General features: G+C 30.6%; 2 protein-coding genes and 1 long non-coding RNA gene across 3 annotated transcripts; 1 reads left to right on the top strand and 2 right to left on the bottom strand.

Moving 5' to 3' along the window:
- Positions 1 to 326: 326 nt before the first annotated feature.
- Positions 327 to 7483, bottom strand: LOC122515913 (fatty acid synthase-like). Its single transcript, XM_043633410.1, has 13 exons — positions 7326 to 7483; positions 6718 to 7144; positions 6339 to 6632; positions 6026 to 6268; positions 5795 to 5962; positions 5397 to 5714; positions 4998 to 5321; positions 4724 to 4917; positions 4519 to 4660; positions 3939 to 4077; positions 1640 to 3385; positions 823 to 1560; positions 327 to 636 (listed from the first exon to the last, which is right to left on the bottom strand). The coding sequence occupies exons 1-11, from the start codon at positions 7481 to 7483 to the stop codon at positions 3162 to 3164; spliced, it is 2631 nt and encodes an 876-aa protein (XP_043489345.1). The 3' UTR covers positions 327 to 636; positions 823 to 1560; positions 1640 to 3161.
- A 437-nt stretch (positions 7484 to 7920) lies between these two features.
- LOC122515914 lies at positions 7921 to 8421 on the top strand. The gene is made up of 2 exons (XM_043633411.1): positions 7921 to 8054; positions 8106 to 8421. The coding sequence occupies exons 1-2, from the start codon at positions 7921 to 7923 to the stop codon at positions 8419 to 8421; spliced, it is 450 nt and encodes a 149-aa protein (XP_043489346.1).
- A 1526-nt stretch (positions 8422 to 9947) lies between these two features.
- Positions 9948 to 11365, bottom strand: LOC122515709. Its single transcript, XR_006303347.1, has 3 exons — positions 10948 to 11365; positions 10220 to 10455; positions 9948 to 10127 (listed from the first exon to the last, which is right to left on the bottom strand). It is a non-coding gene; the product is annotated as an uncharacterized LOC122515709 (long non-coding RNA).
- Positions 11366 to 19005: the final 7640 nt, after the last annotated feature.

Genomic DNA, 19005 nt, shown 5'->3' on the forward strand with positions numbered 1-19005 from the left:
GATTTCTTTGGGGTTTAAACTTCATTCTTATTTTTGCTAATAGCAGGCTATGATCGCTTCCTACATTCGCGGAATTTAACGTCCTGATATCTAATATTTGGTTTGGTTGGACGTATCTGTTGGTAACAATATAATCAATTGTAGACCTGAAGCCTCTGGTGTTGCTGTATGTAAATTTATAGTGTTCCTTATGATTGTAAAATGTATTATTAATCCTTAGCTCGTTAAATGTGCATAACTGTGTTAACGTATACGTTAGTGGAAAATGTGTTTCGTGAAACAAGTGAATAACTTAAGTCAAAAAGAGGCGAAAAGAGCAATAAACGTCGAGAAACAATGTAATTTTACTCGTTTAATCTTTACAGTACACTTTTAACTTTTTATATTTCAATACATTTCATTTCATATTTCGTTTCATGTACGATATCATTATTATCTTTTTTTAAAATAAGTTACAAAATTTGCGAATATAAAGAGGAAACAACGAGAAGGCTGATTAAAAGTAGGTAAACGTATACTTGACGAAACTTACATAATTCTTGTATAATTTTACATAATTTTTTAATCATAGTTATAGAGATATTGTTCGAACTGCCGTATTTCCTCGTCTTGTGGATTCCCTTCATCAATTCGTTGCTAAATAATTTTAAACACAGTCAAAATTAATGAGATATAAATCTTACATATAATAATAATAGTAATATATAATTATAATAACGCAGTAATAATTATAATAATTATAATAATAATACTATCGTAAAAGAGTTAATCGAAACAAAAAATAGATAATGTCATTATTGACATAAAAATAAAATGAATTACCTCATCGTCGGTCTCCCCAACGAAGATATTTTTCTCGTCGTCATTTGGGGAATTATCTGTTAATATTTGACGAACAGCGATTACTGAAGAGTCTGCGCAAAGTATAGCATTTAGTCGTTTTAAGAACCATGACATTTTCGTGTTACATAAATTTTGAAATTTAGTCTCAGTTAGTGTATTTCCCACAAAATTAGGCAATAATATAAATAACCCATGAAGGGAAGATTCTTTTCTTTTTTTGCATTATTTTTCCACATTAGTGTCTCCTAAGCTATCTTCGTCCAAGTTGTGCGAGGAGAAAATGAAGAATTTTACGTGTGATGGACAGTGCTTTCTGCTATATTTATCGAGTATTTCAGTAACTTTAAAATACTTTAACGAAGAAATTGACGAATCTATCTTCGTTCTCTGTAAATCGAATATACCATCGAGTTGAGCTACAGTTAAAGCTTCTTTAAATATTTTGTCAAAGCTTGTGGCTTTGCTCAAGTCAACCTCTTGTCGAACAATGATCGTTGCTCCATATTCGCGCCATTTAAGGACCAAGTTTTCGCTACCTCGATTTGACATATTAGAAACAATGATAAATTTTCTAGCTCCTTGTTCGATCATCCATTCGATCAGTACTTTTCCAAAGATATTAAAACCGTCAATAACGAGGTAGCATTTATCGCTATGAAAGAAAAGTTGAGGAATTAAGTTAGAGAATATTTTTTCTTCTTGCAAGTTGACCAAAACCTGTAAAAAAATACACTCGTATAATAATTTTCAACAAATCGAACGTATTATTCCATAAACTTTATATATAATTTATTACCTTTCCGAAACGTTCACAAGCCTCAATTTTTCTTTCTTCTATTGCTCCCTGAATCGTAATTCTTCGTGATATAATTGGTTTTATTATACCCGCCTGTAGAGCCTGTAGAGAGATTATAATTAGGCCCTTTAGAATCGTAAATTATTACCAAATGTTTTAAATTTTTAACAATGTCCAAACAATCTTCCATATCGTCTAAGATGGAATAGTTTGCAACTACAAAATCAAAACCTTTGCCTTTCGTAATATTCATAATATTAATTCTATAGTCTTTAACTTTGATAATATTGGACTGTGGTAAACGTGGTCGCATCGACTCGATCACTCGTTTTTCTGCTTCCGTTTCATAAGTAGTGTAAACATCAAAATTATAAGATAAGGATAAATTTATGAGAGCCTGTCCTACGTCGCTAGCACCATAATGTACTAATACAGTTTTAATTCGTTTAAACCTCCAAGTATCCGAATGCAAAATGCAGAAAGCTGCCAAATAGGTTTGGGGAATTGTTGAAGCATCTTCGAAGCTCTAACTGTCTGGAATAATCCAAGTAAAATCTGGATCGGCTGAAATTTCATTACTTATAGTGAAATTATCAACTAGTCCCATTACTCTGCGACCTTTTTCATCTGTCCCTGAATATTCGGCAATAGATATCTGTGATTCTAGGCTGACATCATTTTTTAACAAGTATTCGTAAACCCCTAAGTCAAATGCAGAACATTTAACATTCACAATCTTATTATTTTTTTCTTTAATCAATGGTAATTTTTCCATCCATACTAATGATCCAGATTTATTAATTTTTGCTTGGCAACGCATAGAAGAAGTAGACTTTGCTCGCAATGGCATCCATTTGTATGTGCCCCATACCCCGTTTGGGGCTAATACATTTTCACGAAGATTAAGTTTTACTTATGATTCATAGAATTCATTTTGAAGGGAGAATTTCGGTGCCTTAGCATCTTGTAAATCTAAAATTTGAAGTTTTTTATACCCCGGTTCTCCTTTTATATTTCGAAGTATCTCAAATATATCATTATCGATAATAGTGTTAACCACAAATATAACATTGTCATATTTTGAGTCTTGTAGGCAGATTTTTAACCGATCTAAACAGTTTTCGTGGTTATTAACGACAACAGTTTTTCCTAAATTTCTTTCTTTATGTAAAAGAAGAGCTGTACGACAGAGAGCAATTTTTATTTTCAGGACGACGTTTAATCCCACACTTGTCAATACAGAAATCGCATTATCTTCCTCTTTCGTTTCAATGATTGTCAATAAAAATGATTTTTTATCGAGAGTACTAATAAGTCTTCTTACATCGGTATAATGCGCGTTATTTATGATCGTTAAAATAAAATTCTCATGAATTGTCTTATAAAGCAACTCTCTAGCAATTAATTTTATGTTGAAGTTTTTCCTCGTCCTTTTTATAGAATTCTCGAGAAAATCCAAAATATTCTCAGTATTCTTTTTTGACTCATTCGTTAACAATATCTTTTCTTCACTGTTCTAATATTAACTAATATCACTAATATTTTGTGAAATTAATCCTAGTACTGCGTTTAATACGTCGTCGATATCCATCTTTGTTTTATTGATATTCTGAATAAATCGAAGTTCATCCGTGACTATTTTCAAATTCCTGTTTTTAAATATTATTTCTTTAAATTGGATTCCACTCATTGCAATTCCGGGGCAAGCAATGACGTTTGCCCGTTTTTCAAACTTCATCGGTAAGGCTACGAAAAAAAATCAGTATAGTTCATATAATTTGTTAAACTATGATACATTACTTTATTTTTTTTGAAACATTTATAAACACGATATTTAAATAAGTGATCAGAAAAATGTTTTTTAATAATATAACAAGTCTGATGTACGAGCATATTTGATGTAAAAACTATTTTTATGTCGTTTGGAAAAATATATACGTATTGCTTTTGCATACTAGTCGTTTTTGTTTTAACAAATTGTCTATTGTAATATTTCCTAATTGTAAATGTTAGTACATAACGTTAAAAATTAGCTGCCGATTATTATTGTTAAGGAAACAGTCGTAAATAATATTATCAAAGCATAATTTAATAAATAATATTAATTTTAACTTTTTATTCTTTATTAATAAATAAAGAAAATTAAAATTTATTTATTTTTAAAAAATGCTCTTAAGATTCTACACATTTATTTCAATTTTTATTTATGTGGTAAAGAATTTGAAGAGTTTTAGGACTTTTGGTCTATATTGTAACTTAATAACCACGAGTAAGTTAATATTAGGTTTCAAATGCTTACCATTGTTTTCTTTCATTTTTTCTGTTAATTGTTCCATGTCGATGACAAGTTTTTGTATCCTACTCGGTACCAACATATTTTTATTCCTACTGCTGATAATATGGACTTGAACTAATCCTTCTAGTAATAACCCCAGTCTCTGCTCCATTTAAGCGTTCCATTGGAACACATGTAGAAAGTCCGCTAATAATATTGTAAGATTCTTCATACTGGTAACCATGTAAAAGTAGACTAGAGTAAATATTTTCTTCGTCTAAAATTTCCGTTTCTTCTTTTAGTAAAATGATTTCTGGAATATATTTCTTCTCTGTTTCTGCTAAGCGAATAGTTCCAGAAGCTATCATAATTTCATCTTTGGTTTTTACTTCAAATTTTCCCGAACCTGAAAATTTACATTGTTTCAAATATTGTTTTAAAATATTATATTTATAGGATTGCTATTTATACCTTTAAATGTCATAATAGTAAAATGAATTTTGCCATTTCTAGGTACTTCTAGTAATTTATTGTAAATAATAATGTTCTCGAGTATAAAAGAATTATTAGTCTTATTCGGTATAAAATTCGAGTAAATATTCACAACCAACTTTAAATAGACAGCTGAAGAAATGATAACATTGCCGTTAATTTTAAAATTTCGTAAAAACTTGTATTTATCCGATTCCAAATCTACCAGTTCTTCAGTTTGTTGAGTCTCTCGCAATTTACCACCTTCCACGTGCCTGTCAAACATACACAATAATAGTTTATACCATCCATTTGAGAAAAGTCTATTTTGTACTTACCAATCAGAACTGTGTTCCCATCGAACAAGAGGAGAAATAGATGGGGTCTCTCTAGAAACAGGATAAGGAACTCTCTGATAGAGCTTCCCTGGCGTAATTGGAAATCCAAGATTATAAAGCTTTCCTAATGTGGATAAAATAAAAGTTGCATTGTCCTTATGACCTCTTTTAGGTAATGATAAATTATGCAACCACTGTCCAATGATTTTTTTTGAATTGCCCAATAAATTAAAAGTATTAGGTTATTTAATTTAAAAAAATTCTATTAAGAAATATTTTCTAAGGAAGAAGCCTGTAGAAGTCCATGGGGAGAAATTTCAATCGTTATAGCGTTTTGTGGTAACATTGTTAATACTTCTTCGAATAAGACAGGAGAAAGCAGATTATTCGTATGATATTCCGGTGAGGAAAAGTGAGCTTTCATTAAATGCCACTCATTTTTTGGAATAGACGTGCATATCCAACGTTTACTGCGAGTTTTTGGTTGAGAGATTACTTTTTTTAAGTATTCTAACAACTTTGGACCAGCTGGAGAAATGTACCGACTATGAAAAGCAATATTACCAGTCGGCACGGTTTTAGCAAATATTCCATTACTCTAAAGAAAATATAATTACAGTTTCAAAATTTTAATATTTTAAATGTCTATGAAAAAATCTCTTCTAAGCATTACCTGTAATTCTTTTACAAAAGCTTTTATGGACTCGGTAGATCCACTTATGGTAGAACTGTCGGGTCCATTATGACAAGCAACATCAATGTCTTCAGGACAAAAATGTCGCAACTGTTTGTAACCCAGACCTACTGCGGCCATCGTTCCATGTATCAAATCACTTTCCACTGAAGCCAAACCACGAGAAAGAGCGCTTAAAATCATTTCCTCAGCAGTAAAGCAACCATCTGCGTAAGAGCAACCCAGCTCACCAACAGAATGCCCGATCATGTAATTCGGTTTCACGCCAACAGCATATAGAGTATCCACCAGACCGATCTATGTAACAATTATTCGAAATTATTCATTTAAAAAAAATAAACACTGCGCTGAAGGGGAAACATCAGATATATTATTACTTGTATTGCTGCTATTCCCAGAAAGCAGTTTATAATATTATCGTATATTGTTGGATTTTTATCGCATATAATATGCACAATATCGTAACCTCGCGGTCTTAAAACTACATCACATTTTTTTATTGCTTCGGCAAAGATTGGTATTTTCATTAGTGATTCACCTAAAAGAGAATTTTACATTTATTATATATGAGGAGAGAGAGAGAGAGAGATGTAACATTTTTTTAATTATTTAAATATAAAATTTGTAGTAGCCATTCCAGTCCATTGTGATCCCATCCCCGAAAAAACGAACCAGATCTCTCGAGATTGAGCTGAAAAATTAGCTTGAACAATCTCTATCGATTGCTCTGAATCAGCTGCTTCAAAATCTGGAATTACTGTATACCCAGAATACAGAGAATTAGGAAATGGTTTCTCAGTAATATCAGTAATTAATTGAGCCAGTTCATCATCTCCTCTGCTCGAATTTAACTAAACACAAATAGAATATAAATCACGATCATTTTGCCTAATCACTTCGGTCGTAAAATAAATATCTTACAATATTAAAGATCGACGATATCATTTCCTGAGTTCGACAAGAAGCTACAAAAAGTCGTGGCATATTATATGGTGAAAGTTTTCTCCTTTGCTTCTTTTTTGAATGACGTTTTAGGATAATGTGAGAGAAGGAACCGTTTAAAGCAGCTGTGTTAACAGCAGCGCAACAATCCGTCCAAGGTGTTGGTTCGGTAATTACTTTTACGCGTCCATCCCAAAGACATTGGGCTCCTTCTGGAGGCTCGGAATAATGAAGATTCGGTGGTATAACTCCGGTCTCCATAGCAATTAGTACCTAGAAATAAAAAATAAACAAATGTAGAAAATTAAACCAAATTTGTTTTGTTTTATATTTAATTTTGTCTTTTCAAAAAATTTACCTTGATTATCGAATTTATTGCATTATTATTATATGTGTTACCAATGTTCGACTTAACAGATCCTATTAAAAGAGGATTAGAAAGACTTCGATCTTGACCATAAACAAGATCTATTGCCTTTAATTCTTCGAGATCCATTGATTTTATTCCTGTACCATCGGCCTCGATATATGTTACGTCGCTTGGTTTTAGGCCGCAGTGTTTCAATGTCTGTTTCATTATTTGAGCCTGAGATTCGGCTGTGGGAAATAGACACGTGTTTCTTGGAATTGCTTCAGTGTACTTAACAGAAAGATTAACGACCTCGGCATAAACCCGCTTTGCATTTTCGGCTCTTTGAAGGAAAATGGTTCCTACCGAGTCGCGTCTCGAGAATCCAGACGCTTTCTTATCAAAAGATCTATTTACCCCGTTGTTGACAACAAACCTAAATAAAGAAATGCATAGAACAAAAAAATTATTCATAAATTACGAAAAATTTAACTTGCTGTTCTAAGATTTGTAATTATCATAGAAAAAAAAATATAAGAAAAATTGCCTTTTTGTCTTTACATGCAAGAACTGGAATAAATTATATCTAATATACTCTTATTTTACCTAATTCGTACAGTTGGTGAGATGTTTGGGGAAGTAAGCTTAATATACAACCACTAACAATCGCGTATTCGCAATCTCCAGCTTTTATAGCTTCGTACGCTTTTTGAATTGCTAATGAACTTGATGTGCAAGATGAATCGACAGTGCAGCTTGACCCGGTTAAACCCATACAAAACGAATAAATAACAAAATCGTTTTATAATTTTCGCAACTCAAGAGAATTAAAATGCTTTGGCTGAGTCTCAGGAATGAGCTTGCGATGGAACTTTTTCTTCGGTTCCGTCAATCTTCAAGCAGTTATACACAGCTCGTGGCTTTGTAAATAGTAAATCTCTCTCTTTAGTATATGTGTTGATGCCAAATAAAAATGAAGACACGTATTTTAAAGTTTTATTTGTGTTGAAGGATCATTTACCAAGTGGTAATGTAAAACGAATGATGGTTGATTTTTAGTCTGCATTTATTAATGCATTTGGACTGTGTTTCCTCGGTGTTGATGTATCCGGATATTTTTTCCATTTTTCGCAGTGAGTTTGCCGTCAAGTGCAAAGTTTATGGTTGTAAAAACAGTACAATAACGATGTTAGGTTTGCTCTGAATGTGCAGATGTTAATGGCTATTGCTTTTGTGCCTAAACATGATGTATGTGCTTCGTTTGATGAACTGGTCCGGTGTAAATCTTTTGAAGAAAATGAAGTGGTTTTGAAGCCTTTAGTTAGTTACTTTAGTTACGTGGATTGGTGTTCCTTCACATAGCGGTAAGCGACGATTAAAGCTTATTTTTCGTTTAGGCTATGGAATTGTCATGATGTTGTACTTCAAGATCTAATGAGGACAAACAATTCACTCGAGGGTTGGCACAACTCATTTAACGGTAAAGTTCGTGTTAATCATGCATCATTGTCCAAGTATATTAGTGTCCTGAAGTGTGAGCAGTCCATTACTGAATGTTTATTAGTGCAAATGAATACTAGGATGACGGTTGCTGCTAAAAAGAAGAGGATTTACGTGGACGTTGATTTACGGCTTAAAAATATTGTAACTGATTATGATCTAGCTAAAAAGTTACAGTTTCTTCATGATATTGCTGCTGTATTGTCATTATAATTTTTTTATCCATTAATTTTTCAGTTATTATTGATAATACCGAGATTAAAATAAAATGTCAGTAATTGTTCAATTTTTATCGTGTTCGACTGCCAAAGAAGTAGTTATTCTCAATCCCAACCTAATTGTCATAAGGCTGAATAGTCGCAGTTAAAAGGTCGTCAGTTGAACTATCACTCGGTTGAAAAGTCGTCAGTTGAAATGTCGCGGTTTAACAGTCGCGGTTGAAACGTCGTTGGTTTAAATGTTACAGAACCCTCACAGTCATGTCAATGGTAGTGGTCACAATGTTAGTTATATCATTCGCATTGTGATAGATAGCAATACCTCCAGCTCAAACATTTAATCGTTTGTATTGAATTAAACAATTGCAATTTGGTATACTAAAGGACTCATAATCATATAACTAAGTTTTTCTCAACATTAAAATTTGAGATTTTTGTATAATTGAATCAATCAGCAGTTCATCGGAGTGAACCCACTGACTTTGATAATAGAAAGTATCAAATTGATGATAATTGCTATCCGCTAAATTCATAACAATTTTTGTATCAATAATCACAGGCTGAGGCGATAGTGCAGAAGTCATTAGTAAATTCAAAGTTGATGGAGTACATAAAATTTCATTCGCAGTCGATTGGTATGCTTGTGCAATTATTTTTTTTCACAGCCTATACGCATAACAACATTCTCCGTTGGTATCAGCTGGATCCGCAGAGATGTGGTATCGCGACTTGTCGATAATAAAATAAAGATTACGCAATCTCTTCCTGTAAAAAGAATGAAAGTTAATGCAATAAAAATAAATTTTACAATGTTTTAAATAAATAATTTTTAACATTATTATAATATTTGTTTCTCTCTCTCTCTTTTCTTAAACAATATTTCTATTTTTACCTATTAATAGATTCTTGTTAAAATTATTTTTTGTCGCTGTAGATGCATTCTATACACATAATAATTCACATGAAACCTCTGCGAATTAAAGAATCTTCCAATAATATATTTCCTATTTATATTTTAAATTTGTAATAACTAGGATGCATTCCTTCTTCAATTTTTTCAATAGAAAATAAATGCACATGGTTTCTTTGCAGTGTGGTAAAAAGAAGACGGTGTCTTCCAAAATCTTTCATGATTGCAGTGTTGTCAGCTTTTTCTTATCGTTGTGGAAAGTTATATGCTCTCTTTTCCAGTAAAATAATTGAAAACCTATGAAGAAAGAATAAGTTTATTATTGCTATAAATAAATATTTTTCAAGAAAATTATAATATTTGTTTTTTTCAGAAGCAAAATTTTTATTTTTACCTTTTAACAGACACATGTCTTGCTTGTTCCTTGTAACTGCAGCTGCATTCTATTGGCATAAAAATTTAAATGGAATCTCTATGAAGAAGACATTAGTTGATGCAAGTCTACAATATTTTCTTGCAAGTTAATAAGCAATAATATCTCTTTCAATACCTGGTATGACGCTTGGAGAAACATTACGCACAAGTATAGATTTTCTTAATATTGTATTTGCTATTAGTTTTTCAAATTTATAATAACTAAGATGCGTTCTTTCTTCACTTCCTTTGATAGAATATTAATAGATTTGATTTTCTCTCATTAGACGTAAAAAGAAGGCGGTATCTTCCAAAATCTATCATGATTGCAGTGTTGTTAGCTTCTTCTCATTGTTGTTGAAAGTTATACGCTTTCTCTTCCAGTAAAATAATTGAAAACATATGAAGAAAGAATAAATTTAATAATGCTATAAATAATTATTTTTTAGGAGAATTATATAATGTTTACCTTTTTTAACAGATTCTGATATTGATTATTCCTTGTAACTGCAGCTACATTTTTTATTCGCATAATAATTCACATAGACTCTTTACGGAGGAAACATTAGTTGAAAGAAATCTTTATATCGTGAACCATTGAAAATGAAATTTATATGCATAAATCCGATGCTGTAGTGGAGTCTTTTTCTTGGATGTTTTACAGTTTTTGTATATGGAATAAAAAGTGTAGAACCGCATACTTATCTAAAATTATTTAAGAAAATAGTTTATGTATGAAAAATAAAAAAACGCTAAGGCCGTCGCGGGACGCCTGGCAAACGTGAGACAACGAAACTATTTTGTACACGAAATATCTATGAAAGACGATTTAATTATTAAGAAATCAAAAATTAAAAAAAGTATAACTTCAAAAATCATAAATTAAAAAAAAAATTAAAAATTTCTTAAAAATCGAGACAACTCAATTTGTTTATGTCAGAATTCCTCTAACATGGAGTCCTCTGGCGATTGGATTAAGCTAATTATGAGGAGGGTGAAAAGGTGAATTAAAATAAATAAAACACTTGATTGAGCCAATAAGTGCAAGCTTTATTGGCTCGTCAGGGAAAAGCCTTGCGGCATAAAAACTCTGGTTGGTATCAAATACAATGAACGACTACGTCCGTGATCTAATTCTCGTCACGATTAACCCGGATGGGCAATCCAGTTGAAAGAAATAGAAATAATATCTCTCACCGTTAATTATCGCCTCTGTCTAGTATGTGAATTCTTTGCCCTTCTAATAATGCTCTCGCTCGTTATCTCCAATTATCCTCGTAGGCGTCCAGCGATGGAATAGCCCGAATGTCTTTGGTAATGGGCCCTGCAGGGTGCACGCACTCGAGGGTCGAGTGGTGGGGATATGGACGCTAGTGTCTAGTAACTCTCTATCGACTAGGGCGCGTATTATGAATATCGATTTTGGTTACGATTAATTCCGATCGTACATACTCCCCCCGTTGAGAGGGTACCGATCAATAACATTCTCTTTCGGGGTAAGTGTATCGTGATGTCTTACGCTAAAGTTTACAAAGTTTGGTCGTAGATTGTTTGATATAATTGCATATCGCTGGCCAGGCGATTTATTCGTCTTGTACGTACAAGAATGATAGGTATCAGTTTATCTGACGTGTCGATGTTTCGCAGTTAGCATATAGGCCAGTCAACGCGGGCCTAACTTCCAGATTCTTCGGCAAACGCGTGCATCTTTGTCCTAAGGGTAAGTTGACGACGCTGAATCGAATGGTGCTAATTTTATTTAAATTTGATCCCGAGGTTTTGAGAAAAAGGGTAAAAAAGGGTAAAAAATGGCCTTATCTTAGAATCTAGGCATTTAATCGAAAAAAGTTTCAAACAAAAGTTGTAGAGAACTGAAAAATACTAAAAAAATGTTCTATGAGTTATCTTCGTATTTTCAAAAATAAGCTCATAAAATTGGATTGAAGATGGGAAAAAAATTGTAAGAGTGGGAGAAAGCAAGCTTATCCCTCCGTCGCGTTTTACACGCGAGCGAGCTAGTATGCGTGCGAGCGTCCGTGTGCACTAATACACAGACGAAGGATCTTCGGCAATCTTCGGGACTCTCGGTCTTGAATGAAAGTGCGAGTGAGAGAACAAACCAATACTTCTCTCTTTTTATTTATCATGCGATAACGAGTATTATTGTCCTTGGCCATCGATTGTTGAGCGTTCTGATATTTCTCTTTTTATATTTTTTCTTTCGGTAGCGAGAATTTTACGTCTTGGCCATCGAGCGTCGAGCGTTTTGTATACGAGTGCGAGTGAGAAAGAAAACCGATATTTCTCTCTTTCTATTTTTTCATTCGGTAGACAGAATTTTACGTCTTGGCCATCGAGCGTCGAGCGTTTTTATATTTATATATATCGGCGTATAAGCGCGGCATTTTTAAATCGAATCTTGATGCTTATGGCACGCCGTTTCTTTATTTATTGTTAAAAATAATGAACCTTGAGTAAAAAAAAAAATAATTCATTTTAACAGAAACTATTATTATTTAGTGGAGAGTAAAAATAATGAATTAATTTTGTGTCTCGCCATAAAATTAATTAGAATAATTAATTGATATAAATTCTTTGCCTCACAAAAATTTATTTGTATATCAAATTGAATACGTATTCTCTTTAAGACGAAATTTAAAATTTAAATATTTTCCTATTAAATTATGTATTTTATAAAATTTTAATTACTGACTTTTTGTCTCGTAAAAATTTATTAGTTTATCAAATTAAATACATATTTGAAAAAGAAGAATTTTATAACCACACATAAAATTAATTCAAGATATATATGAAAGGATATTCTAAAAACGTGGAATTTATTTTTTGTCTATACATAATTTTAATTCATTTTTATTATGTTATAAGAAAATAGTAATGCATTCTGATTCATCTTTGAAGTTTTAAGAATTGTACGAAATAAATTGAGCTATTATCAAGTGGTGCGTAGCGTAAGTAGTAACGTCTTCGCTTCTCGCGCTGAGTATTTAACGTTCGATTCTTCGTGGGGGAATTATTTTTTTTATAAGTTTTTCTATCCTTAGGTTATATAAATTGTTTTTACGTTTCCTAATTTCTAATTATATATAGAAAAAAATTAAAATTATTACAAAAAAATTCAAAGCAATACATTTTTTTACATCTTGCACAAATAAAGGAAGATTTATTACTTAAATTACAAATTCATCCTGTAAATATCATCCTAAAAAATGTATCGCTTCGGCACGTTAAAAATTAATTTTTGTTATTTATTGGATATTATTTTATTTATAATTGGTAATTTTATTACTCGCGTAATAATGTTGATTTCCTAATAAAATTTATATCGTTAGTGCAAAATTTGAAAAAAATCTGAGGTGAGACTAACTGATCGTCTCCTTGTTAAGGATAGAAAAACTTATAAAAAAAATAATTCCCCCGCGAAGAATCGAACGTTAATACCCAGCGCGAGAAGCGAAGACGTTACTACTTACGCTAACGCACCACTTGATAATTGCTCAATTTTTCTCGTACAATTCTTAAGACCTCGAAGATGAATCAGAATGCATTACTGTTTTCTTATAACATAATAAAAATGAATTAAAATTATGTATAGACAAAAAATAAATTCCACGTTTTTAGAATATCCTTTCATATATATCTTGAATTAATTTTATGTGTGGATACAAAATTCTTCTTTTTCAAATATGTATTTAGTTTGATACGCTAATAAATTTTTACGAGACAAAAAGTCAGTAATTTAAAATTTTATAAAATACATAATTTAATAGGAAAAATATTTAAATTTTAAATTTCGTCTTAAAGAGAATACGTATTCAATTTGATATACAAATAAATTTTTGTGAGGCAAAGAATTTATATCAATTAATTATTCTAATTAATTTTATGGCGAGACACAAAATTAATTCATTATTTTTACTCTCAACTAAATAATAATAGTTTCTGTTAAAATGAATTTTTTTTTTTTTACTCAAGGTTCATTATTTTTAACAATAAATAAAAAAACGGCGTGCCATAAGCATCAAGATTCGATTTAAAAATGCCGCGCTTATACGCCGATATATATAATATACAAAACGCTCGACGCTCGATGGCCAAGACGTAAAATTCTGTCTACCGAATGAAAAAATAGAAAGAGAGAAATATCGGTTTTCTTTCTCACTCGCACTCGTATACAAAACGCTCGACGCTCGATGGCCAAGACGTAAAATTCTCGCTACCGAAAGAAAAATATAAAAAGAGAAATATCAGAACGCTCAACAATCGATGGCCAAGGACAATAATACTCGTTATCGCATGATAAATAAAAAGAGAGAAGTATTGGTTTGTTCTCTCACTCGCACTTTCATTCAAGACCGAGAGTCCCGAAGATTGCCGAAGATCCTTCGTCTGTGTATTAGTGCACACGGACGCTCGCACGCATACTAGCTCGCTCGCGTGTAAAACGCGACGGAGGGATAAGCTTGCTTTCTCCCACTCTTACAATTTTTTTCCCATCTTCAATCCAATTTTATTCGCTTATTTTTGAAAATACGAAGATAACTCATAGAACATTTTTTTAGTATTTTTCAGTTCTCTACAACTTTTGTTTGAAATTTTTTTCGATTAAATGCCTAGATTCTAAGATAAGGCCATTTTTTACACTTTTTTACCCTTTTTCTCAAAACCTCGGGATCAAATTTAAATAAAATTAGCACCATTCGATTCAGCGTCGTCAACTTACCCTTATATCAAAGAATCAAGCAGGGGCTGCAAAAATCAGTTTTTGGCCCGCGTTGACTGGGCTATTATAAGGAAATTGTCTGCAGCTATTATCGGAACATCTATAGGCACACTTCTAAAAGAAATCGCTCTTCGTTATCTACGTCTCAAATTTCTTTCCGTTCCCTCGGGACAGGAAATACTGCTTTATTTTTCACTCTCGAATTTCTCTTATCCTCACAATAGGAAGATTTATACATTTTTATATATTTGTAAGTTTTCTTTAAAAATAAAAAAAAAATTCCCTCCAGAAAAAACGCAAGAATCAGTCTGAAAATTGGACTAAAATTAAAAGTGTGTTTCTTTGACTTGTTGAAGAAACACTTATAGCGCTGCGTTATCTAAATCTCTAAATTTCTAATTTTTCACTTTTTGATATCCCTAAGCAGAGAAAGGATTATTTTAAGTTCGTAAATTTTACCGTTATATCTGTTTCAACATATAATACGAATTATATGATCAAAATCTAGGATTCTTCAATTATATATAGCCTATGCAATATTCAACTTCGCCTAATACAATTAATGAACTGATTGAATATGTTCGGAACGCTTATTATAAATTAAACGGAGAGATGCTTGATGATATTTATGTATTATTACAAACGTGTATGAAATTAAAATAAATCAGTTGAATTAAGCAAATTATATAAGGGATGATTATAGTTTTAAAATTTATTTAAATATATTAGTGGTGAACAATCTGACAACCTAACACGTCCAATCAATTCGGAATTAATTATTCTCTTTTCTCATCATTTTTTGAGCTACGATTTTTCCCGCACACTTTGTCCTTTCTCTTGTTCTAATTTATATAAATTATTAATTTTAATATAGTAATTATAACTCACAATTGGTTTTATCTCACGTAGTTACAGTGCAGCTACTGGTACAAACGACGTCGTAGTCCCTAACAATGTAATCTTAAAATATGTATATCAAATAGCGATGGATATATGTATATCCATAACTTTTGAGATTGTGCTTACAGCATTAACACTACAACTATACGAACTAAGTTAGTCGAATTTACTGGTTCAAGTAAAGCTAGTTTCTATTATTTGTATATTATTTTTTTTAATATAAATATGTTTTATTGTAGGTAAATTTTTAGCAATATGTTGTTAAATCTGAATTGACATTGAATAGATACTTAAAAAAATATTAAAAAGTTTGTATTTAATACTATTTATTTATTTTAATTTTAATTAAATTTATATACCAGTCAAAAATATTAGTTTAAATGAAGTGAGTCTCTATTATTAATTTTTTCTACAGTATAAATATTTATAATATTAATTACGCATTTTTATAACAATATTTTTTACTTGACATTAAATAAAAGTTAAAAAATATGTAAATAAACATTTATATTTATATTTTCTTTTTAATTTTCTTTCAAATATATTATGTGGTTAATTTAGTTCCTGCGTTGTACGTGTGGTTGCCATTTTTTTCCGTATGAATTTTTCTCATTACATGCAAGCGTTTTGACACAGTCATTGAAGAAGCACTTAACTCTTTCAAAAATTCTAAAATCGTCTGAATTGAATTTTAATTGAGTGATTTTTGCAATTCAAAATTTTTTTAATTCTTTAGCTATCCGAGACGTTCTTTGTCTTTCACGTCAAAATCACTCTTTTAAAAGCGTTTAAACAGAATATTAAGAAATCCAACCCGCTAAGATTGAATCTCTTTTAACAATGTATATGTTACCGTTAAAGCTCGAAAATCGTTAATGTACACATTACCTAGTTAATCTACAGATTAATTAATTTGTTCCGTTAACGAGCGGAACAAGAGTTTTCAACATTTTACCTAGTTAATGTACACATTAAAGTAAGTTGCTAGTCGTAGAAACCAATTGCTATGTAATTAAAGAAAAAACAATATTAAGATTGCATTAATAATTAGGCATAATTTTTGGTAATGTTAAGGAGGATATTATTATCGTATTTATTTCTTCTTATATAAATCACAAACACACGGACGCACACACTTATCGTAGAAACAATACATAATTTTCGTCGCTTATATATACTCATTTTCCCCTCCATCATCTTTTGTTATTTTCTCGCATTCTTAATCGAAGTTTCCCGACCATTTCCGATCATATAAATTCGAGATTCTTCCTTACTTCCGGATCGAGAATATTCGGAAGGTTTCAGTACGACCAAACATCAGGCGATTATCTCAAGCAACGTCGCCTGACAAACGAAACACTCGTACGCAACAAAAGAGTCGTTTTAGTCTCCTAGCAACCTTTTCTCACACATACAAACACTATTCACAGCAAATAAGTTCGTATATCCTGAAAACTGATTCGTTGTGAAAAGAAAGTGACTAGTCAAGGAAGTGGGGACAGGAATAGGCTTATAAAGAGGATCAGGGAGCGAAGCGAGACATTTTCGTTTGTCTTCTTGGATCTTTCGCTTCTGTGTTTCGTTATTAAGTGTATATCTGCTTTGTTGTAAAGTCAGTGAATTTTTTTTTTTTTTTTAAGTAATCGTTAACGTGAAAGAATAAATTTGAAGACAATCGAATTTGAGAGAATATAATAATTAATTAGTAAAATTAGTTATTTTTACCTGCGACTAGAGTACTGTTCTGTTAGTGTTTATCGAAGGTGTGCCAGAGGCCCAAATCCACGAGCTACTACAGAAAAAGGTGAGAATCTTATTTTTATTTTTAACATATGTGCGCAGCTCTGTTCTTTTTTGAACCACATATTTTTTGGTGCTGTTTTATGTTTAATAACAATTCAAAATCAATTAAAAAATGTCGAAATTATCACTAGTAAGCTTGTTTTCGTCTATAGTATTATTATTTAGTGCATCGAATAAATTATCAATCAAAAATGTACTTTAAATTTAATTTTCATTTGTTTTATGCACGTCATTTTGCAATTATTTTATGTACTTATAATTCATATTATAAATTATCATAAAAAGACTGTAAATATAATTGATTTTTAAATGATATTTTCCTTACAAATTAAAACACGACTTTTCAAATAATAAAATACTTTGCAACTTTATAAGGAATGATGAAAAGCTACCGATGTAATGGCTATAATAACCGATTGATTTTTACGCTAATTATTAATCACCGATGAATTTCTTTTCGCTAATCATTTGTTAGGGGAATATACGAGAATTCGTTATCATGGAATGTAACAAGAAAATTTATTTTTAATTCGTTATATCATCGATTGAGTTGAAGAAACTTTAAAACTACTTGTATGCAATATGTTAACATTGTGATAAAATACTAACCGATTTTCTGCTTAAACTACTTTCTTACTTCTCTATCGTTTTTCATTTATCGTCTATTATTTATCGTCTATTATTTATCGTCTATCATTTATCGTTTATTGTCATTTCTTTTCTGCGTCTTTTTCTTTAATCTTCCTTTTCTTCGATATATCTGCTCCGCTCCATCGCAGGTAACAATCGATGTGTATGGCGCTCTTTCTTCGGTTACGTACGCGATAAGTACGCACACATACTTTTTCATACTTATAATTATATATTATTCAACACGACAAAAGAAAGATCATTTCCTGTAGCCTTTACTTTCAAGAAAATCGTCTTTTGTTATTTAAAAAATATCTATATGCGCACTTTCAATAGCGATTATTGTTCTCTATTATACGTCTTAAATTTTTTTCTTTTCTTTTTTTTCTTTTGTTGTTTTCTATATTATATTCATTCACACGAGATACGAAATACTGCTTCCTGTTCATTTCTGAATTTTTTTTATCCTTACAATTTTTTAAATTATTTCTTGATCACACTTTTGTCATATTTTTATACACAGTCAAATATATTTACAATAGTTCAGATCTTGTCACCGAATTCCTTTGTTAAATTCAATTATCTTAATTTCTTTTGGGATTAAAATTTAATGATCTCATCATAGATTATTAAATAATAAACATTTTATTTCAATTTTCACTTTAATACAAATCATTATTCTTGAAATATTTTTCACTCTATACCAAATTCATGAATATTTTAAAACTTCTTTTTCAATTGCTGATTAAATTTTTGCCTTAATTTTTGTTTTTTAATCACAGGATTTCATGTTATTATAATTGGAATAATTATTTTAATTATTTGCTTAATCCGATGAATAAATAAACATTTTTCTTGTAATAATCACTTTGGGTATGAATCAGCAATCTGATATTAACATTTTGTTGATATTGTTTGATTATTTGTTTATACTTAATTTATTGATGATCTTTTTAAAATTTTTAATTTATTAAATATGTATAGTATAAAAATTACATTTAACTTCCAATTGAAAAATTATTAATAATTTAAATAATGTAAATTAATTTTATAATTCTTTTAATTTAAAATTAACTACTATAAATAGATAATTATTTTTACTATTTTTTATTATCTCTAATTCCAATAATTTTAACTTTAATTTTATATTATTAATTTTTTTTTCTATAAAAATTTATAAA

The sequence above is a fragment of the Polistes fuscatus genome, unplaced genomic scaffold (assembly GCF_010416935.1).
Source record: "Polistes fuscatus isolate 324 unplaced genomic scaffold, CU_Pfus_HIC Scaffold19, whole genome shotgun sequence".
In the NCBI taxonomy this organism is placed as follows: Eukaryota; Metazoa; Arthropoda; class Insecta; order Hymenoptera; family Vespidae; genus Polistes; species Polistes fuscatus.